The sequence below is a fragment of the Glandiceps talaboti genome, chromosome 11 (assembly GCF_964340395.1).
Source record: "Glandiceps talaboti chromosome 11, keGlaTala1.1, whole genome shotgun sequence".
NCBI lineage: Eukaryota > Metazoa > Hemichordata > Enteropneusta > Spengelidae > Glandiceps > Glandiceps talaboti.
Genome location: NC_135559.1, coordinates 13,832,117 through 13,857,064, shown reverse-complemented (window position 1 = coordinate 13,857,064; position 24,948 = coordinate 13,832,117). Strand labels below are relative to the sequence as shown.

The following is a 24,948-nucleotide window of genomic DNA, read 5'->3' as shown; positions in this document are numbered from 1 at the left end:
GTTGTCACTTTCAAGTCTATTCCCATGATGGAAAAGACAATCCATTCCCTTCTACTCAATTCCAGTAATGGCAACATTTCCATCCCCTTTCCCGATTAATTCCCATGACTGAGTTATTCCATTCCTTCCCAGCAGCATTCCCATGTCCAAAAGATAAGATACCCATCCATTTCCAGGTCTATTCCCATGACGGAAAGATTTCCAGACTATCAACTGTGGACATTTTTCCTGATAACACAATCGCCTGTGGATTTTTACTTAAAAGTACTCAGGATGAAATACATCTGGTATGAAGGAACTGAAATGCACATCATACAAAGTTCATCTATCGCCTCCCCTCCCCTTCCTGGAACTTTTATCACACATAACAAGCTCTGTAAACTTCAAAATGACATTCACTCAGGATGGAATGCGCAAGTTTACAGGTAGTACATCTATTGCTTCCCCCCCCTCCTTAAACTTCAATCACAAATAACATGGTCTAAGTTTACAGCCAGTACATCTATTGCTCCCCCTCCTTAAACTTCAATCACAAATAACATGGTCTAAGTTTACAGCCAGTACATCTATTGCTTCCCCCCCCCCTCCTTAAACTTCAATCACAAATAACATGGTCTAAGTTTACAGCCAGTACATCTATTGCTCCCCCCCCCCTTTAACTTCAATCACAAATAACATGGTCTAACTTTACAGCCAGTACATCTATTGCTTCCCCCCCCCCTCCTTAAACTTCAATCACAAACAACATGGTCTAAGTTTACAGCCAGTACATCTATTGCCTTCCCCCCTCCTAAAACTTCTAATGTTACAAGTTCACAACCAGCACATCTATTGCCTCTCCTCCCCCTCCTAAAACTTCTACAACACATGATAAGAGCTGTTAAACTTCAAACACACAGAATATAAGCCTATTACTATCCCATTGGCATCAGTATGACTAACCTACACCCTGCATACACTTCACTGTCACTATGGTTTCCTGTATTCTTTCTGAGGAGCAAGATAGCACTGGGAGGAGCCTGTACCACAGTTCAAGGCTGCTTGCACATATTGTGTAGTCCCGCTATACATACATGTACCCAAGTTCTCACCCCTAATGTTTCTACAAGTTCTCAACCCTACTGTCTCCAACCGACATTTTTGCAATAAAGTGTGGATCGAACCTCTAGTTTCTAATCCTTCTTTGAGCATTCCTTCAAACAGACAGCACTCCCTCTGTGATACAGGGACTATGAACGATGCCAAAACGTAGCATAGCTATGGGTCGAGATTTTTCCCGAACATGGGATATAAAGTGATGTAGATGAACTGGATATCAGCACGGTATTTGCCCTCCTTTCACTATGTAAATTAGTATAAGGAGAGCAAATGGCAAATCTAGGCCAGCGTGGCCAGTTCATCTAAGCAGTCACACGGCAGACATTGGTGTGAGTGAATATGGTGTACAATATCCACCTTGGCATTGTTTACCATGCAATGATGAAACCAAATTAGTTGTCAATGTTATCAAATTATCATCAAAGACCAGTCAAATATAACAATTCAGACATACAAGTATTTTGTCTGTGAAACTGTGGCCAGTATAAAGTAGTTTGGAATGATGCAAACTACAGGGCGCCAAACTTCTATTTATGTACATAGCTACAAAGGTCCTTTTATACAGTCCCTCAAAAATACGTAAAATCACTAAACGTTTCTAATGAAAATTCTTTTGCAAGTTTACTAGAGGTATTAAAGGTAACAGTGACACTACTTGGGAGTTATTTGAATGTTCTCTGTACTGTAATTACAGGAGTCTGGACAGCGTCTTTAAGTAGGTCAAACACGATAAGATGGAAGTCTGTGTGACTATATTTTCTCTTTTTCATACAATATACAGTAAAAGTGCATTGGACTTGGGGCAATTACCAGGTACAACTTTGATCTGTTTGACCTGATTTCAATCACTATATTCAGTACTTTCCAATGGTTGGTTGCTTATTCCCTGGTCTTTTTACAGTTGTCTAGTTTTTTAGCCCTGCGGACTTCTAGGCCTGTGAAAAACAACAAATCCTAGGACAAGATTTATAGGATTATTGAATGAAATCTTGTCTGTTCCATTTTTTTTTAAAGAACTGTCCAAGTACCAAAATATTTGCACAGTCCAGCCTTGACACTGATTCAGTTTCAGAGACAGGTTCAATAAGTAAATATTACTAGCCTGGAATGAGGCCGACCATTTTGACCCTAAAATCATAACATCAACATACAGGCCATGCAACCACACAAACTTCATTAACATGCAACCACGGCCTTGGAAAAAACCCTTTCAAATTCAAATTATGTTTACGAAAAAAGGGACAGAGGAGGGAAACGTTCACTAAATGCCTGTGTCTCCAGTCTTAATAAACTTTGTCACTTGGCCATTCTATACAGCACGTGGCGATTATGCAGTCACTGGTTTGACCGGTTGGCTTCCAAAAAACCCTGACCCCAATTTGGACTCAGAGCAATTCACGCCAGACTTGTTAGGGGTATATATTTAAAGCAGCGAGGAAACAATTTCATACAAAATGACACCTCTCCACACTGATAACCTCTTTTGATAAATTTGGACAGGGCTTGACCAACTCTAAGATAAAACTAATAAATCTACTTAAATGAAATTCTTCACCGTTATTTAATTTATCCAGTTTTTCTTTGTACAGTGCTCAACCGCCTTAGCACTGTTGGCATTTAGTAATGACAGCTGACAAAATTCCTCAGTAACACTGTAGGATATGTCGCATCGTTGCTATGGTAGCTACGTAGGTGTCAATTTTCAATGGTTTATTACACTCGACATGGCAGAAAAAGCACCAAGTTCTTGGCAGAAACTTTCACCACTTTGTGATTTATTTCAAAAGTTTAAATATTTTCACAAAGGCAAGCAAATACTGTGTATTGATTATACGGGCACTGTATGATCTTTGTGACAAGGCCTTTTGAGTTCTTTTTGACTGTATCTCTTGTTACTGATAGAGAATTGTGTAAATGTACAGGATGGTTAGTCTATTATATTGGCATACTACGGACATCATAGTTTGGTTCCTATTTGGCAACAGGTTGGAACTCTCATATACGTTTACTTTGTAGTCAAGTGTTTCCTCTTGGAATTGGAGGCTGAGCAAATATGGGAAATTGGCTAATTGGTGAGAACAAAATGTTGGGTGAGATGATGAATACAATTGTTGGGAATAGGTTCACAAGCTATTTAACACTATTTACTTCAAAACTTGGTGAAAGAAATTTCTAAACTGTAAATACCGTAATATTTATAAAAGGGACAAAGTGAAACTGTGGATCAAGGAGAGATGTACAAAGACTAAACAGAAGTGGTGGTCACTGGTGGTGAACACCGATGGGTCTCGTGGTGGTGGTGGTCACTGGTGGTGGTCAACACTGATGGATGTGGTGGTGGTGGTGGTGAACACTTATGGATGTAGTGGTGGTAATGGTGGTGAACACTGGTAGTGCAAGGTGGTGGTCATTGGTGGATGTAGTGGTGGTGGTGGTGGTGGTGGTGGTGGTAGTAGTGATGGTGAACACTGATGGATGTAGTGGTGATGGTGGTGGTGGTGGTGATGTGAACACTGGTGGTGCGATGTGGTGGTGATGGTGATTGTGATGGTGGTGGTGAACACTGGTGGTAGTGGTGGTGATGATGAAAGTAGTGAAAAGGTGCTGCTGGTGGGGAAAATGGTGGTAAGGGTGCTAATGGTGGTGGTTATGGTGGCAAGTATCAGTGATAGGCATGGAGGCAGTTGTGGTAATGGAAATGGTGGTAAGGGTGGTAGAGAATCAGTTCAGATTACAAAAACATTCAGATAAACAAAATGGAATAGAAGGTATTTACTTTGTATCTGATCACATTGTTATATCAGATAACAAAGTCATTCAGATAACCTGATTCCAAAACAAACGTCCTTCAGAAATGTAACATTACAACATTTACAGCATATCTATACTTTCGGCCTTGCCCCATTTTTTCTGAAAAAATTTCTTTAATTACACAGGTGTGTTCTTAGCTGTCGAAGTCATTACGACATGCAATATTAGCGTTACTAAGGACACACTAGACTCAATTCACGCCTGCCATAGTAAGCCCAATGACCAGAATAAATAGGTGCCCCTAGTTCACCCATTATTCATACTTGATTGGAAAGCAAGACATTGAGGAGAAACTAAACGAGCTAGCCACAAAGCATGACACCATGACTTATTTTATGTCACAGAATTGTGCATTTTGTCTTCATTTGCATGCAAAAATTGGTCAACTGTACACATTGTTCATGTTAAAGTAAAAACTGATGCATTATTCTAAACTGGACATATTTGTAGATGAATAACACGTTGTGTTAGCAACACACAGTATGAATGACTAAGAAGATTGCTCGTTCATATTTCAAAAGTTAAACAAATTAAGTCAGTAAATTTTCCAGTACAGTGTCTTATAAGAGAGGTCATCTGAGGGTATATTTCTTGAAATAAATAAAGACCTCATTTATTCAGTTACTAGTATATAGTCTAGATGTAAAAAAAAAAAATTTTGTCACATATTTGGTATTAAAGACAAAACGTCTAAACGTCAAGTCATGTCACGTTAATTAAAACTAAAAGTTCATGGGAGGAAAAGAGTGTACATGCTAACATGAGAACTTTGATTGTCTTTACAAGACATAAATTTGTGTGTGTATGTGTGTATGTATGTATGTATGTATGTATGTGTGTGTATGTATGTATGTGTATGTGTGTGTGTATGTATGTATGTACATGTATGTATGTAATGTATGTATGTATGTATGTATGTATGTATGTATGTATGTATGTATGTATGTATGTATGTATGTGTGTGTACGATGTACATACGACTGATTGATTGATTGATTGATTGATTGATCAACTAAATGAAGGAATGACAGGAGAATATATGGACAACTGCAATTACAATCAGGTGAATGAATCTGAGAATGAGTAAGTGAGTGAGTGAATGAGTGAGTGAGTGAATGAGTGAGTGAGTGAGTGAGTGAGTGAGTGAGTGAGTGAGTGAGTGAATGAGTGAATGAGTGAGTGAGTGAGTGAGTGAGTGAGTGAGTGAATGAGTGAATGAGTGAATGAGTGAGTGAGTGAGTGAGTGAATGAGTGAGTGAGCAAGTAAGTGAGCAATTGAGCGGGTGATTGACTAAATGAATAAATGAATGACAGCATGATTCTATGAATACATTGTAGAAGAAATGAGAAAGTTGACTAACTAGTTAAAGATGAAGTCTGAGTGGCAAACGAAGAGAATGAACTCTCTACATAATTAGAGTAAAGAATGACAGAACAAACGAATGAATAAAGGAATGAGGTAATGGCTGGACCAGTGAATGATGGAGAACAAATGTGGAAACTGCTCCTGACACAAAGGATCAATACGAGAGAGAGAGAGAGCATGTCTTGTCTACTTTCTAACCTTAAACCATCCACACTTGCACAGCTTCTGGGCTCTTTTATCATGCCTGACTTCTCTAAAGAAACAAGAGTACATTTTGTTTATGGTTTCTTTCTTTCTAGTCTATCCTTCAGGCAAGGCACTGACATACTTTCTGGTTGTCATGGTAAATGAGATTGCCCTTTGACCCCAACATATCACTGGTGTCAGAATCCAATAGAGATGTTATACTCGGCTAACTAATCCTGAGAAGCTGGTGACAAACTGTCACATTCATTTCCTTTGTGTTTTCAAAGCCATCCTCACGCGTGTCCTACCAATCTGTATTAAATAGCATAAATGCACACTGTATTTAAGAAACAGCTATTCACTTCGGCAGCCAAGGCCTGCATATTAAATACCTGCATCAAACCTACCCATAATTTTCTCTCAATACCGTACATGTATATCCTCCAGAGCTTTCGACAATCTGCTACAGGGCCCCCAAAACAAACAAGCCAAACAATATTTTTTGTTTATGTGTGCATGCGTATACCTCCATCCTGTTGAATTTTTCTTTTGTTACCTTGATTGATGTAACAATACAGAAAGTAAATGTTGGTATATTTGTAGACAATCCATCCAACACATGGTGTGTGAACAAAACTATTGTATTAAAGTACTTGCTGGTATTGTACGTCATTATCACCCGAGACGTTGATTAAACACAAGACCGGACAAGACCAGGCACTTTAATTATACTTCACAAAAAAAATGTCAAGTACACTTGGTAACTGTGCAATGAACAAATTAATTCAGTGGCTGGCTAGACTTTACTTTATAAACTAAAATGGGGGTTTTACCTTGTACATACATTTTTTCAATTTTTTTATTTTTTTTCACTCAAATGCAGATAACTACAAAAATAAGAGAACTACATTTCATGTTATAGTATTATATTTAGTCAAGCAGTGAGATAACAATGGAATTTTTTTTTTTTCACTCAAATGCAGATAACTACAAAAAATAGAAAACTACATTTCATGTTATAGATTAGTCAAGCAAAGAGATAACAATGGATTTTGGCTTATTGAAGTAAACGAACAAAGGAGTACTGAGTGAAACGTTTAGCCAAGAAACTCATACTAATGAATTAGGATACTACCATACATACATCCAGTTAAGTGTACATGAAATATTTGGGTCCTAAACTTCAAGTCTCATTTTTAGCTTAGTCTAGTGCTATCCGTTCATTAAATCTCAAGATCTCTCTTTACAGGGTGAAGAAATGATTCGACACCACTTGTAGCATCTTGACAATTCTTAGCTGGGATTTGAAGTACTCAGACAGCCCAGCTATGACTGGGTGAAATGTGTGGGCACAAAATTCTGAAGTGAACTACAGTGGAAATTGAACAAAGGGATTATTGGTCAGACACTCACCATTCCTGGTAATAGTATCATTTTCAGTTGTAAAATGAAAATTCACCTGAAAAATATTAAGTCTTCCATTCATTTTTTGATGGACCTGTGCTAATGTTTTGAACAGCAAAGTAGTAGTTGAGAGACGTTGCACTAATGGCATACACATTTTGACAAACTTTTCTTAAAGCTGTCTTCTTTCATATGTAGGTCCTAGTGACTTGGTCACCCCAATGCTTTAAACAGTCAAGAATTTTCATTGACTTTGATGCCTGTACACACACAAGACAAATTTTGTATTCTGGCAATTAACACTTCACATGATAACATCTGCATTCATAGATTCAGTTGACCACAGGAGTAAAGAAAAGCGACTCATAAATCTCTGTGGTTGGTTAAATCTTATCTTTTCACCCTCTGGTTTCTTTCACACAGAGAGAAGCTGATCAGATGATATCATCGAGAATGCTACCTACCACTGACCACGACAAAGATACACTACACAGTCAGGTATCTACCGTACTGTACTCCACTAACTATCGGGAAGTGTTATCTTCTCAATTTGCCAACCCTAGAATGCTACCACCACAGACTAAGACTGGTACACTGCACAGAGAGGTAGTATCTACTCCAGCATCGACTGGACACCCTAGCTATCAGGAGACCTCATCGCAATCTTTAAATGGAGACTAATTATCTTGATAAGTTATTGTTGGGTGATTGCACTGTCCCTGCTGTCCTTACACCCTGTTGGTGAGGTTAAATGTTTTTACACATCACTTGATATCCGTGATAGAGAGCCGCCAACAGCTTACATTTCAACCATTCTAATTTCAGCTTTACTGACGTCTATTCTGAACCTGAGACACAACATTCTCCAACAAGTAACAGTTACCCACTTGGCTTCACAAGAAATACACTTCTCCTCGTCAACTTCTATATAAGTTACTAGGCTTGTTGGTATGGCAACAGATGAAGATTTATGAACCGCCGAGTTCATAGAACCGCAACATCTTCCAATGACTGTTTTCTAACTCTTTTTATTCTAACGAGCGAGGAGTTTACAACTTCATTAGAAAATGATTCAGTAGAACGATGTAGAAGTGCCGATATTTTTACACCCTCCTTAAACTTTACAGAGTTTTACCCAATCAAATAGTATTTCTGTTTGCACAGGCTAGCTCTCAAAGGATCTGTACTTGATTCAAACACCCCTTCACGTTAATACGGCATTTGACAAAGAATACACGCACTCCTCTTTCACAATTTCAGACATTAATAAAAGGAAAACTGCACCCTAAAAGTCTAGTCAATAGACATTCGAATCCCAGCTCTTTTGTTGCATGACACACCTGTTATACATATGTCCGGGAGTATCAAATAAAGATTTTTAAAAGTGTTTGAATTTCTAAAAATAAAACTCCAATTATTTTCAAAGAATGTAATTATTCACATTTATTGCTTTTTACATTCCCTTTTTTATGTTCTGAGTGTTATCTAGGTCGTGTTTTATTTGTATTTTAGTTTCATTGAGCTGGTCTTCTTGTCTTTCAATCTGGTGTCTAATTTAGATTATGCAAATATGGTCGTCGTGTACTGTATATGAACTTCCAACAATGTGGAACTTTTTTTTTTTCCAAATTGTCAAGGTTCTGGATTGGAATGTTTTTGTTGCAGGTTTGAAAGACATCAAGCAACATTAACACATTGTGTTTTTGTAGTCAACCCAACTACAAACCTCACCACAAAATGTCGTTGACAAATTTTCTACATACACTTTGAAGAACATGATTTTCACATCTTTTCCTTCTAAAAATGACTAAAGTTACTGACCCATCCATCACAATTTCTCATGGTTTAATTTGAAAAATTACTACATTTGGTACAACACATTCTCCTACCAAAATTATGTCCACAAAAAATCTAGGTTTTTTTCAAAATTTCTTTCATGTTTAGTATCACTGCCAAATTTTTTGACAAAAATCCTAACAATAACCTTACTTTACAAAAATTTGTCAAAATTCTTGTAAAAAATTTAAAAATTGACACTAAAATGATATATTTGAGTTTTTTTCATACACATCATCTCTAACAGGAAATGAAATATGTTTATCATTTTTTTTGCTTATTGATCAATGTCACTAATAAAGCTGTGTTACACATTACATCGCTGTGTCTCTATAAGTAGAACAATGGAAATAATCAGTCTAAATTTACTAGAGAAAAAAAAGGCTGGAAAATTAATACCCATTTTCATCTTTTGTTAGTCTTTATATAGAATCCTACTGGTAGCCGATGTATTGCTAATTATAGTAAATACTAAGTACCAACAATAGAATTAAAACAATGGGTGAATTAGCACACGCATTACGCTTTACTTGTTCTTAGTCTTTCTGCTTCTGCAATGTTAATGGCACATACTAGTTTCATTGATTTTTGCACCCACATCTATTCATTCTTGTCGATCAAAATGCTAGGTCTAGTGACAAAATGAAGACTGCCTACAGACTTAACATGCATAGTTCCTGTGCAACTTTGAACAAAAAAGAAACTGCAAGTCGGAATTGTGAGAATAGAATTCTTGTGTGACAGCTTTTCTCTTCTGTAGCCATTGAGATTTTGAAAGTAGGAGTTTGTTACCCACGGGACAGAATGAGTTATTTTCTCGAAATTCCCCCATTCATTCCTCCTCCTCCCCCTACACACATCGCAAACCAACACTGCAGTTTTGTATTAGCAGGACTGTCACTGCATGTAGGTCACTCATTTGCATACATTTGCATAAACTCGCTAATCCTCTGCAATAAAGCCGACTGGTTTCTCTGTTATGGTATAGTATCAGAAGGTCTAATTAACTTGATTGGGTGACTGTGGGTGTTGTTTATTCAAACGGTACAGTACAGTACACAGATATGATGGTACTTATTTTTAAACCAAGGAGGTCCTCCTGGCTGACGTAGCAATTCAAAATTCAAAATGTAACTTGCACACATTCCGTAAGTACCTGCACCCTAAAAATATACTAATAACTGGATATATTTGGAATGTCATTTTAACCTTAATACAGAGTGACTTTTTACAGACATTTGTGAAACTCAAGAGACTTCCACACTTCTTCCGGTGTAAATTTGGTCGGCATTTTTTTTTTTTTCAAAATTCAATGAAATTTCCAAAAACAAATAGTGACTGAGAAGATGTACACACTCACTGTCAGGGGTCCTATAGCATTGACACGTACACACAAACACAGAGACTTAGCCATACAAATATACATTGATTCTTGCTATAAATACTTCCATACATGATGTGAGATTCACATATAAACTACACTTGGGAGTTGGAATGCTGTAGACAAAAGTACCTGGAGATGGTGTTTCCTGTGCATGTCATGCTCATACACTCCTATTGTGCCACGGAAAAAAGTAGCCAGATATATTGTCACTTGATCACTCCTACATACTCACATCTCACCACATAAATAATGTACCCAGGAGAAACCACTTGCTACACATGCACCACAATCATGCAAACTTCCATCTTGTGGCTTACCACACATGAATGTACCACGATATGTCATTTGCTATACATGTATCAGTCATACACGCTCCCATCTTTTCCACACACAAAGGTACCTAGAGATTTTGTTCCCTATACATGCGTCACGACAACCACGCACACTCCAATCTTGCAACCAAAAAATAAGAAGACTTTTGAACTAGGTTTTAAAACTCTACTCAACAATACACAGAACAAAATAAAATTTGCCAAAAAAGAATACGAAATAGAATGATAAATTCAACATCATGTGGCAACGAAACAAGCTATAATTTTCACCATGTGTCTACATCAAAATCTCAAAGTGGTCATACCACACTCGACAGTACACACTACGAATTAAAATAAAACTTGCCAAAGAACGGACAAAATCAGATGACAACAAGATTAGACTTACGGCAGCACATTTTGTGTCCTCTTCACAAACTGTCTCACCATTTAATCTCTGTAATATGAAGAAGAAGAAAAGTTGTAGAAAATTACATCTCTTTTTTTTTATTAATTACTGATGTATATACAAAATAACAATTAAATTTACATTTGCTGATCCCATATTATATTGAATGCAAGGGTTAATACATTGTTAGACAGTGTATTGTTCTATTGAGTCTAACATGGTGTCATTTCTTTAAAATCGTCACCCCTTTGCTTCATTAATGGTATAATCCAATATTTTCAAGAGGTGGAGTGGGTTCACTTGAGTTGGCATTGGATGTAGTGTGTATTTGTGGTGGTGGTGGTGGTGGTGGTGGTGGTGGGAGGGTTGAAAATTGGAATCTATACTCAATCATCATGAAACTATATGAGGTTATGAAAAAATTCCTGACCACACAATAGAGCCTCATTGCCACTTGTGGTGCATTCTGGGAATTCCAGTTTACCCATACAGAAAACTGCTGGTATTTTCGACGTTGAATTCTGTATCTAAAATTAACAACATGAACCAAGTTTGTTTCAAAAGCTTGTAATTTGCTCCCTTTTCACCTTTGTTACGTTGACAAAGTATATGTTACAAAGTTCTTTTAAGTGACGCTTTTGTTGCAACCGGCTTTGTTGCAAGGGATTGTGGGAAACATCCAGGGTTTTCATGGTCGTTCTGTATCCATTTCATGACTGTGTGTAATATTCCTCCCAACAGTATCAACCATCCTAAATAAATATCGACCGCAGGTTTCTAAATCAAAGAAACGAGTCTTTCAAACGGCGCCATTTCCAGGATGTGATGACAAGCGCCCATGCTATTGCTGATAAATCTCTCCGTCAGTGTGCCCTTGGCTAGTCCTATGTAAGATGCGTAAAATATCGACTTAGAGGCAATAGGTCAAACACTATGCCCCTGAGAATAATAAACTCCACTACTTCTTGGCGCTAACTTTGCATCATAAAACTTAACTAGAGACATCAGAGCTGATTTGTGGCCCAGTTTAAATTTAACAAAAGTTTTGGCTCAGATTCTTTTTCAAAAAACTGCATCTATACAGTTTGCTTTCAAGGTTCTGATATTGCGGGCATCGACCCCAATTTTGAACAGCTGACGAAATACATGATCTTTATTATTCAGCTGATTTGTAGCACAGTGAAAATCCAACAAAAAGTTCTGTAGATTTTTAACTCAGAATGGTGAAACGCTACTTTACTTCAACATGCTCCAAAGGTTTCTCTTTCCATTACGTCAACTATTATATAGAAACGATGACTAAAATAAATGATGTGTTTTCAGAGAGCAACTGACACTGGGTTGACGTAACAATACCCCAGTTGGAAGTTTCAAGGAGGTGACAAAGTGATTTTCTTGAAGTATGCTTGGAACACTAAAAACATACTTCAACAAACAATGTTGGACATTCCTACAAGCCCACTTATGATATTTCCAGTGTTTAACTGCCTTTGATCATGATAGGAGAAGAAAAATACAATTTCCATTTTAGAATTTGCATTTTCTGAAACCTAGAATCACACAAAAAACTAACCAACTGTCACCGACATGTACACAGTATAATGAATTCTTCAAAAATAATCATTTTATCATGATGAGATAAACATAAATTTGATCCATTTTGAATACAATTTTTACCGTAATAGTTGCCTACAAATAACTTCATAATTATATATAGACTCATAACAAACCTTTCCTACCCACCATTAAGCTGTTTCAATGTCAATCTATTTTTTGGAATTTTTTCCAAATGTGGTTATTTTTTTAACAAAATGTTGATACCATTAATACAATATTGATGATTCCTATAATTCCAGTTCAAAATGAAATTAAACTGTTTCAAAAATTTACAAAAAGACTAGAATTTTTGTAAAATCATCAAGGTGGGAAAGTGTTGCATACGACATATTTAATGTAAGTATTTATATAATTATGAGTATTATCACATTTAGAATCGTTTATATGATAGATATTACAATTTTTACTGTACATTATTTTATCATCACAGAAATTCCCTTTCATTGTACCTTTATGCAAATAAACACTCGTGGATAATCAAGTCGTTGGCATGTTTTAAAACAAGTAGCTGTGAGAAAGGCAGTTCCAACTAATTAAGCGATACTCTACTCCATACTTTGTTCTCTATTCATACCCGTCTAAAACCAGAAGACAACAAATCCTTTTTATTCTTTGTCAAGTGTTCAATTGGAAAGATAAAATGAAGGGAGGTGTTTTGCATGTATTTTTCCCCCTTTTGTTTGTCTTTTTGTCTGGCTTTTGTTTGTTTTTCTCATGTAACCCAAGTGTTTTTAAAGAGTGAGTCATAAACTGTACTTCAAAAACTGCAAGATAACAGTGACAGGTGATTGATTTCCAAATACTCCTGGGCAGACCCTTTCTTGTGGAGTCTTTCTTTTACATTGATTGTTTCATTTTTTGAATGAGGCCAGTTGCAACTTGAATGCCATGATTGGAATTAGCTACAAATCTGGCACATTTTCAAGTTTGTCTTTTCTTCCCAAACAAAGCCATAAATCTGCTTACAAACAAAATATGATGACGCTCAAAGCAACATGGCTATTGTCTCAACGTAATTACTTGATACAACCAATACGGCATGATCCGCCTAATCACTCAAACCCTGGACGTTCCATCCGAAAATCTATAGACCAGCAAGAGTTTTTTTTGTATCTCTCTTAATCTGTCTTACGTTCTTTACAATTGTGAATCTCGGCAAAGAACTGGAATAAACTGACAACACAAAACCTATAATCAATAGAAGTCTTTCAGTAAGTGCTGCAGTCAGGGGAACCTTTACAAAGTTGAGACAAAGAGCTTCATTATATGCCATGGAACCAGTATGTCCGACAAGATGAGGCTTTGATTCACCTACTCATCTCTCCAATTCAAGAAGTTTTCTCTAATCGTTAATTTGATGATATGAATGCAACTAGACGGTTGTCATGACAATTAAGGGATACCGATGTCACAGATTATTGAATAAGAAAGAAGTGGTGTGGATTAGTTCATTTTCACCTACATCTTGCATAAGATTACCAGACGACTGAAACACGCACACAACAACAATGGTTTGTGGGGGCGGCTCGTTTTTTTCACCTCCATCCCTCCCAGATGAGTAATAAAGCCTACATACATTATTTCTCAAGGTTCCCTTCCCTACAGACATCACTTTAAAGTTTTCAAAGTTTCTAGAGGGAGTCGCCTTTTTAAAGCATTCTTCTTGCAAGATTTCAAAGTCTCATTTTTTTTTTCCCTTACTCATGTACAAAGTACACATACTTGCATAGTTTAGCAACAATGACCACCTTTTCAACTCTGAAGTTAGGGAACATTTTTGATGGCGAGGGGCAACTAATTAGGGGGATTGATATAAAGTATATGTGAACATGTTCATACATGACTTTACTTAAAATCACCTAGGAGAAGGAGAAAAGGAGTCAACTCCACAAACTTACTATCATTATTTCAGTGATGGAGATACTATACAGCTGCACTTTGAGTCAATGTTTCGGTAACACAAAAATGTCCTAAATAAAAATCCTTGAGACAACTACATTCAAAGACTATCTCTTGGGAGTTTCGTAGACAAACCATGGATAAAACAAATCATCTTGGGAGACCAGCACAGGTATGTGTAAAGGAACGATCAGTATGTCTGATTCTCAACCACCGAACCTTCCTGACCACCGCATATTAGATCTTAATAAGATTTTGCAACAAATGCTTCGCACACTTCAATACTTTTAACACTCAAGTGACAAAATTACTACATTTTGCAAAAGTTTTTATGTTTTCATGACCTTTGGCAAATACTGCTAAACGTACTAGCACAAAGAAATCATACCATTCTACAAGCAATATGATAACTCAGAATCTCGTCATTACGACTACCCAGTAAAATTGCAACAAAAAAGCTCTTGTGTTCAGGCACCTCAATTTCTGTTTGAAGGCATCCTTTCATGGTTTTATTTCTTTCAGAAGCACCGTAAAAACTCAAATGGGTTTTCTTTTATCACCTGCCACGATGTTCGCTTTTGTGAACGTTACTTTATATTCTCAACACATCGGCAATAAATGACCACGTTTTTTCATCCTTACTGTACCTGCGAGTTCACCGAGAGAGTGAATATCCTCCCCCAGTGCACTGAACGTTGAAGCACTTTGAAATTGGGTGTTGCAATATTTCATGATAACTGTCTCTGACTATGCAGCTAATGCTATCAATTTAGTTCTGGTATCCCAAAGTACAGAAACCACCCATGCTGCCAAACCACAAAATATCACCCCATGCATGACACACCGAGAGAAGCGATAAAATGAACTGTCCTAGCATACTTCAACATGACCGTCTCTGACCAGACTATCAATTTTGTCCTAAATACCAAACAAGACATTGTACCATAAACTTCTCAGGTTCACCTTAAACCAAATCTTTTCATCTGCAAGATAAACTTCGACAGAGTATCCAAAATGTTTCACTACAGGACACAGTGATACGTATTCAACAGATCCACATATAATTACAAACTTATTTTTCAGGTTTTGTCAAAACTTTTTTTTCAAATTTCAGTCAAATCTTGTACCTGCACAGTTGTTTAAAACTCAGTGAAATAGAACTTTCTTTAAATACACACAGTTTCAAATCTACCCAGTATTTCAGCAACACTGTATGTTGAGATTCGGACGAAAGTTACGAAGTCGCTTCTAAAACTAGATTCCAAAAAAGGTATAACTTCGCGACTACTACCATACGTTTTGTTAATCAAGCTACACATGAAAGGTCATCCCCATTTTATAAACTCTTCTCTGTTTGCATTTGTAAAGTAAGAATAAGTCGAACTCTTTGCGATGAGAAGACGAACATAAAACCTACACACCTACACCTACACTATCTTATTTCAACCTGTGGCATATACTTTTATATACCAAGAATTCCACGCAATGAAAGGCGGCTTTTTTGGGGGTCCACGTTCCACCACACATTGATTTAACAGTTTTTAAATTTTTCAACTTATCAACCTGTCCAATCGGCTGCTCCTTTATTTGAACACTGTTAAGATCCCCTTTATGTTCACCAGTGCTTGTCCAATTTTTTTTGCTCACTGGTAGCCCCAAAGATAAACATCGCTGCATGTTAATAGAAGGACAAACGGGGGTTAAGGAAGTTGGTTTGTTCTGCGTATTCAAGAGCATAGAGTCCATTCTTGTCAAACTATTTGTCTTTCCTCTAATGTACACTCTCTAAGATAAAAATATATACTTAGCTACACTGTACGAAGAAACGGCTTGTCAAAATGCAGTTTATAAGAATTTGGGTCTTTAGAAAAAACTATACATCCACTCTTGTTCTCTGTAACTTATACCATTCATTTCTACAGTTAGTCAGCAAATTCTCCAAAGGTTAAAGGTCATCATTGGAGAGGGAAAGTTCACAAAAGATAGTACATTGTACAAATTTCTGAAAAATACACCAATTCTACATTTTACCAATTCTCAGGTAAAAGTTCTCAAAATTGTCTCATTTTACATAATAGTCAAATTCAAACCATTCTTAAGGCAACATTCACACTTACTTTCTATTTCAATAGAAAAAGTTCACAATTTTGATCAACATTTAGCAGAAAAATATTTCATGAATAAAAGAACAGACAGGCTAGATGTCAATGTAATGTTCAATAGGGGTGTACTCTAATGTCAATTTGCATAACATTATACTTGTAGGCTAACGATCTCTAAGTCCAATGGGGAGGGTAACAACTTCATTAAAAATTCATAATGTCTTTCTTTGCATTGATCCACTACTTAACCCATCCTGCAATATGTATGCCAAGTTTTTGTAATTGTCATAGCAACACCTGATAACAAGTAGTCGTTGCGGCAACCAAAACGATCCAATCATTTATAGGCCTGTAAGTTGTGTAATACCCATTGAAAATTACAACATCAGTAAAAAATTTATATCTCCCCGCAATTTCAGATGTCTGCCGCTCACACAAAGAAAAGGTTATGAACTTTTTCTGGTTTAGCTCATTTTGTGGTCATTTAGTAAAACATTATTATTAAACCGTATTTTTTAACACACTTGTTCTCGCAAATAGGCTTTGATGAAATTAAACATTGCACTCTCATAAAAGTTGATTAAATACGTCATAGTTGTTCTCTTGAAGCAGTAACAGTTAAGAGTTTTTTCCACATAGGTAGACAGACTTACATTTGTAATTCTCTACTCCGTCAAATATGTGCAATTATTCGGCAAGTGAAAAGAGTTCTGCACATACATACAGTGAACAATTTTAACACATTCATTTGTCACCTAATCGGAACATCATATAATTTTCCTACCCTTTCAGTAGTGTTAAGATTTAGCTCGTAGAAGGGTTATTCCCGAAATGTCCGCAATTTATAGATTTTTTTTTATTGTGAATATAGTATCTTAACAACTCTTTTTTCTTTTTTATTGTGGTTTCAATAACTTTTGGTCCACATTAAATTCTAAATTTAGAACACATGAAATCCTGACTAACGACCAAAGCGAGGGAAGACAATAATTCGTTACTAGGTGACAACCAATTTAATACAGTAGGATTTGATATTTTGACTTGATTTTCACTTTCAACTTTATCCTGAAATATGAACTTTATACTTATTAATCAACTTAACGGCTCATTAAGACAAAAATAATGCTTTTGTTCTGTGTACAAATTATGGGAGACCACCACTTAAATAAGAAATATGTACAGCAAACGATTTCTTTTGCATAAGATTTGCATAATGCAGAGTACATTTTTTCAATTGTGTATTACAAAGTGCAAGGAGTATACTTCTATATCAGAACGTCCACTCTATGTTCAAATATATATAACCCAACACTTTCAACACCCCTTGCAATTAATTGGATGACGACCACTACACTTCAATTGACAGTTTTGTCAATGGCAAACGCTTATTTTTGATTGCCTAGACTTGCTTGGACTTGACTTTTTTTCCAAATTACGAAATAATGGACTCTTGCATATAATGGATGCTTTATGTTCAATTAGTTGCAATTGAAAAAGGACCTACACTGTACATTCAATCTCTCTTCTTTCATACACATTGCATCACATATATAATGCTGTTGGTACAATTTCCAAGCGATAAACGTCTAAGTTTGGTATACCATATGTGTTATAAGCCATTCATTTAGTAGGAATCTCTGTCACATATGAAGACACTTCGTGTCATTACGTTCTAATCAGCCATCTGTTGTCACCACTAATCCCTGTGGGTTTAGACAACAGTTTTTGAGAACCTGTCTGTATTTAAATTATACAAAAGTTTAATGTATTTTGGGGGATTTAAACAAAGTGCCTGAGGCAAAGAGATCCACTCAATCTGATTCAATACATTTAACTGTAATGTTGCCGGGTAACAAGTGTTTTTAATAAGAGTGGCATGTACGTAACCCCCCCCCCCACACACACACACACACACACTCCTTGAGTTCACCAAAGACACAAGTTTCCAAACGATTTTATTCTACAACGTTTGAAAGACTTTGCCATTTTATACTTTATATCTCTCAATATTTTACCAAACCCTAGTGAAAACACTAAGAAGTCCAACTGAATTAATGAGTTTTTGGGGTTTGATTAATTTAATTTTAAGCATGTAACATTAAAAATATATTTTTTACCTTTCTTTAATACCACTTTTGACAAGAGACGCTTACAATAACGCAGCATAGAGGGTTTATAATTAATCTCGCTCTAATCTATTGATAAATGATGTACAATCCTACACAGCCAACCAACAGTTTGCGCTGAATGACCTAAAACACTATAGCTCCAAAACAGAACAGAAGATTCCAGAATTAAGCGGATGAAATTGAAAGTACTGGTATCAACAGCATTGTTTCGTATATATATATCCGGCAATATTTTTTGACTCAATGGATGGATGCTTGCATTCATGTCAGGCATATTAATTATGTAACAATATATGGTATTGATACTATATTAATAACATGGGAGGGGCCATCTTGGATTAAAACATCACATGTACACAATGTTGTCTCAAATTTGTCAACAGCTGCCCATCTACACCAAGTATAAATGACAAAAACTATTTTTGGAAAAATAACCTACAAGTGTTGTAGGCAAGGAAGCAGTGTGCTCTAACTGTACAAATACGTACCTTCACTTATTTTAACTGTGAACGTGTTGTATATAGAGATATACATAAGGGCATATTTTTCTAAGAAAAATTACATTTGTTTATGTAATCATTGAATTTCACCATAGTTGATATTACAAGTTAAGTGATACTTGTTGGTAATATTAAGATGTATCTCCCGATAAATCATGTCTTCTTACATTCATTACATAAACTCGTTCAACATATGACAAACATAAGAGCTATTTTAGTTCTTGCCTGTAGGCCTAATTACATGTATTTTACACATTCAGACGCAGACTATCTTGGAATAGGCACGAAGTCTGTGCAATCTTCACAATCATATATTTTTTACACTAATTTTTCCATAAATGGATAGCTTATTTTGCTTCAAGAGACACACTGTGGGGGAAATATACTATTCTGCATTGTAACCAAATTTCCCCTCTCGATACAAAATCAGATTAAAACTTGTAACATGACTGACTTTTAGTTATTTTATTGTACTAAATGCCACCAAGAGCACACACTCGGCACTTGTGTGTACAGTACATCAATTACTCACACTAGTTCAGACACTTCACAGGTCTTGTTATATCGTATATATGTCCATCTGGAGCCAACCACATTAAACAGACAACATTTACGACTAAACAAAACCCAACTGATGGGCTAATGAAAATTGGCAATAACTGGGACAGTCTATTTAAACTATCAATTTCACAGATATATGGGGCGACAGTGCTGAACTTCTAACTATTACACGTAATATAGGATACACTGTCAATGAAACCATTGCAGTATTTGGAGTACTATAAGGCAAAAGAAAAAAAATTGTTCCATGACTTCCGAAAACTGGGTACGTAGGTTGAATTTTTTTCCCAATTTTGCACCCTTTTTTTGGAGAAATTGGATTTTTTTAAAAGAATTCTTGACCAAAGATACTTAGCCTAGAAAATTTTACACCCAAACAGAAGTAAATTCGAACCATTTTCACCCTTTTGAAAGTAAAAAAAATGTTTTTTAGTTTGGCAGCTTAAAACTAGAGTTGGTCAGGTTTTTGGAAACACACATTTTTTTTATTTGGCCTAATTATGTATGTTGATGCTAATTCATATACAGCTTTTCCCCTTGGTTCTTTTTTAACAAATACACTGTGGGAAAATTTCAAGGCCAGTTTTGTTGTTTTCTTTGTGTTATAGTTGTAAGTGGCTACAAATGGATTTAAAAGTTTCATCTTATCTATATCAACGTTAGATATACACATGGAGATGTTACAGAATGGGGCCCTAGAACCACCATGATTTCATTCTAATGGGCATTGAGCCAGTAAAACTTCACATGGTTTTTACATATTACTTCCTAACTTACACGGTACATGTGTTTTGTGGTCGAAAAATATTTCCTGAATGTTTCTGCAATTTCTTTGCTCAGCTGATTTTTTTTTATTCCTTTAAGGCACGAGAGCATGAAATCGTATAGTACACATGGTGATTAGTGGTGGCCACACACACATAGAGACAGACAAGCATGCATCCGACATGTCGTCCTCGATATTGGCAACTAATAGACACATTGTTTCAGAATTGCGCAAATTGTACATACATAATGAACATAGCAGAGTTCAGGTGCATTTCCTTTGGCGCCGCATATTGAAATTCCAACAGACATACACATGGGTTTCGATTGTTCTGTGTCGCGCCATTGACAAGGCGAGGAATACGTCTTACCATCAGTATAACGGTATACAGTTGCGTCGTGTACGTGTAACCTTTACAGACAATACTGTTTCCAAACAACGCTAATAACTAATGACAAGTTTGAGGTTTGCGGTTGATGCTGAGTCAGTGTCATAATCTAAATCCGCTAAGACTACATATCATTTTTATTCTGGGATAATAAAAGAGCGTAAAGTGAAGGAGGGCTGTGAACAGTTTCCGGGGCAAAGGTTCACTCAAATATATCGCTAGCCCGGCCGATTTGTAGGTCGGATATATCAGTCACTATCGAAAATTCACGACTTCAAGTGTACTACCTCCGCTCACATAGTCATAGTTTGTTTTATGGGTGTCCCTACAGACCATTTTGGTCTTTCGAAACTTTTTGTGAGGGGATGCCCCGTTTGGCTGGAAATTTCCACTGTTGGTGAGTCTCCGTGAAATAGTACAAACGTGTCAGACGGGACGACAAGCCGGTGTAAGCCACCGAAATTAGCCATGACACAATTACGATACAACGGCGAATGAGGCGTTTTCACTTTAGCCATTGAAATCCATTTAAAACCGGTTTCTTTTACAATCAGACACGTATGGGTTCTACCTAGAAACCTACTAAAGGTCTCCAACAATCTGGGATCGAATTTACGGTGAAACAATGTCGCACACAAAGTTGGGAAGTTGGGTTTCAGTTGACCCCGACTCAATAGTCTTTCATCCATAAAAACTGACTGCCTTACGCGCAAACATCCGATCGGGCTTTTTAAAACATTCTGTCGAGCGAGACTCGGTACATTCCAAAACGACAGTTTCAGCCCATGTCCCCTTTCCAAAAGACCCTGCACATTAAAATTACATGTTGTTTTATACATCAAAGTGACGATGGCCCCATGCTGGCGAGTTTTTTAACACCGCACTGTACACTTTACCGAAGGTAACGTTTACAACACACGTTGATCGGCCTTCTCTCATTGAAAATACAGTGCAGCGTGAATATTGAGGTCAATTTTAAAATTTAAACTCGCCGATAAATATGCCGCTTTGTGCATGAACACAACCTGCTGGGGTAACAAATGAAACCTTCTAAAACATTTGAATCACTGTATATAGTTCGATTTCACGTCAAATGTTTTGAATTCGTGGTCAAATCTACAAAACGTAACTAAATGTATTCAGCAACGCTAACGTTTACATATACGGTACTCACGTGTGTATGTAAGCTCAGGCACCTCGACTTGCATTGGGCTTGTAAAATCGCTTCTTCCACAACGATCTGGGCGACACAAGTCGGCAGGATGAAAGAAATGGCAAGAAAGATAGAAACGTTAACAGCCATGGTGAGAAATAGTCTTCTAGATGGTCTAAAAATGGAAATATCTTTGGGAGAACGATGTATATCTCCCCATGTACCGTGGCTAGCGAGAGAAGGGCTGAATCAGCTGAAGGATAGACGAGTTCACTTCGTGATAGGAGAGGCCGACTGGTCAATTGATTAAATGCTGAGGGACGTATCGTCAAGAAAAAGTATAATGGAATGTGCCAAATTTCGAAAGCCTGCCTATTCAGTATTCTCTTGTTTGCAGGGGTCTCTCGACTCAAAGGGAGCTCCGAAGTGAAGAAAGGGGCGCTGCACAGGCACCATTGTTGTAAGCAATCGAGGTGAAATAGTCGATGACACAAAAGAAAGCCCGGGGAAATATAACTCGGATATAATCATTGTATGAGGATGAAAGGATTTCGATATTTGCATAATAAGCCTGTAAAGGCACCCTGCTCAAATCTCCTACACTCTCACTTGCTCTTCCAACAACGGTTTCAACTCCCCACGATTTCCGACTGTCCCCAGGACAAATGCCTTGCACGCAACAGAGCTTGCAGGAGACACACTACCATGGAATGGAAGTTTGGTTTGGAGAACCAATCAAACGTAACCATCAGAAAAACGGCCCCCATTTTCTATGTTCATACAAAAAAACTACTCATAACAAATCTCGGACTATAATCTTTGAAGTCACATCTCAAGTAAGACAAAAGTATTAGATCCAGAAATTTTGACAGTTTAATTACCATGTGAACTTGCTTCCACTGAACAAATTATATGCACCCCCTACGTTTAAGCGTTAATATTTCAAAATTTCAATGTAAAAATTAAACTTTCTGTCAGAGCGTTCAGGACTCTAACTGGCACCTTCTTTATGTCTGAAACACACTTCTGATTCGAATCCACTTTTTGAAAAGACCACTTTCACCGGTGGCTATTATGTTTTTGATCAACCAAGACTAAAATAGACAGTCGGTGTTGTTCACAAGAATCAGCCCTGTGGCGAATCGGACTAAATTGTTGCAAATGTTTGCATGGTCCAGCTCAAGACACGGTTGTTTCAAATGGACTTTGCTTGCGGCGACAACCCTCGGCATTACCGGACTATAACACTTGGTCCATGCATGGCTGGTCACAGACATTCTCTATTTCCGAATGTGACACGGAGCAGTTTGCCACTGTCGTGTTGTATTTAACTCATAGTTCAAATCGATAACCCAAAGATGACAAACCCCAGAACAAAAACGTGTCTATACTCAAAAGTGTTGAAATATGTCAGATGACAGGCAAAAGTAGTAATTGGTATTGCCACCCTATGAAATGTTTAGCCTGTACCTGCCTGTGTGTGTGTATGTATGTATGTATGTATGTATGTATGTATGTATGTATGTATGTATGTATGTATGTATGTATGTATGTATGTATGTATGTATGTATGTATGTGTGTGTATGTATACATGTATGTATGTATGTATGTATGTATGTATGTGTGTGTATGTATACATGTATGTATGTATGTATGTATGTATGCATCTATATCTATCTATCTATATATATATATATATATATATATATATATATATATCATGTGTGTGTGTGTGTGTGTGTGTGTGTGTGTGTGTGTGTGTGTGTGTGTAAAGACTTCCATATCTGAGAATGTTGTCATCACGTATTTATGATAGTGCGAGTGTATGTATTATCATGTGTATGTCTGTGATGTCTCTCAAGGCCAACATTACATATGTGTAACTGTATCATTTAGTTGACTATCTATCGGTCAGTTGGTTTGACCAGACGATTAACAATCTTTCTATCTACTAATCACATACGACTCTGTCCATTCATCTGGCCATATATCAATTCGTTGTTTATCTATAGTGTGTTTATCTATTTATTTACCTGTATCCACCCAATCGTCAATCAAACAACTAATCGTTACAACAATACTTGCATCTATATCGATCCATGTGTTAATCGATCAATCCGATTTGATCAGCAGTGTTCATAAAGTGGCCCACTTGAAACGTAGTGTTTTCATGCACAAGTTCATCGCACAAGTACACTATACACGTGTGCACACACAGACAGCCACACATCCATCCATCCATACATACATACATACATACATACATACATACATACACACACACACACACACACACACACACATACATACATACATACATACATACATACATACATACATACATACATACATACATACATACATACATACATACATACATTAATACATTTATCCATGCATCCATACATCATCAACCCCGTTCCACCTAACCCCCCCCCCACACACACACACACACACACACACAACATTCAACCCTGGGTCTGACATAAAAACACATGGGAGTGTGATATTCTACAATTTCTTCCAGACAACAGAGTAACACTTTTTGGATCACAACGTGTCCAATCTAATTAAGCCCTAAGTGATTTTAAAATCGATATTACACATCATCTTGCAATCTCTGCCAAATGGCACGATTCCACCACCACTAATCTAGACAACGTCACGATGACAAACTTTTACTGGGTTTACAACCAACACAACCAACTACAAAGTGCCTGCAGTAGAAATTTGAATCATTCAAATGACACCATGGTACAACTGACATGTTTTTAGTCAAATATTATTTGCTCTTAAGTTATGAAATTAGCATTTTTTTTAGTCCTGATACCCCTAACATGCACACATATCATCTCTTCACCATTAATATACAGCAATACAGGGATTTACCCCATCCCACCCCACCCCCATCCCAGCCCCGTTATATCACATGTCTGTGGTTTCACTCACACGGTAGAAACAGTGACACAGGTGAGATGGTTGAATATGTTATCATAACGATGTCCCGTTTGCGTTCGTGCCAGAATC

General features: G+C 36.9%; 1 protein-coding gene across 1 annotated transcript in view; it reads right to left on the bottom strand.

The window, feature by feature from the left end:
• LOC144441962 (anosmin-1-like) overlaps nt 1-22,139 on the bottom strand; it is a 61,248-nt gene extending 39,109 nt beyond the window's left edge. Inside the window, exons 1-2 of the mRNA XM_078131233.1 lie at nt 21,942-22,139; nt 10,806-10,853 (exon numbers count right to left, since the gene is read on the bottom strand). Coding sequence (XP_077987359.1) covers nt 10,806-10,853; nt 21,942-22,070 — 177 coding nt within the window. The 5' untranslated portion in view covers nt 22,071-22,139. The remainder of the gene's footprint in view (nt 1-10,805; nt 10,854-21,941) is intronic.
• Nucleotides 22,140-24,948: the final 2,809 nt, after the last annotated feature.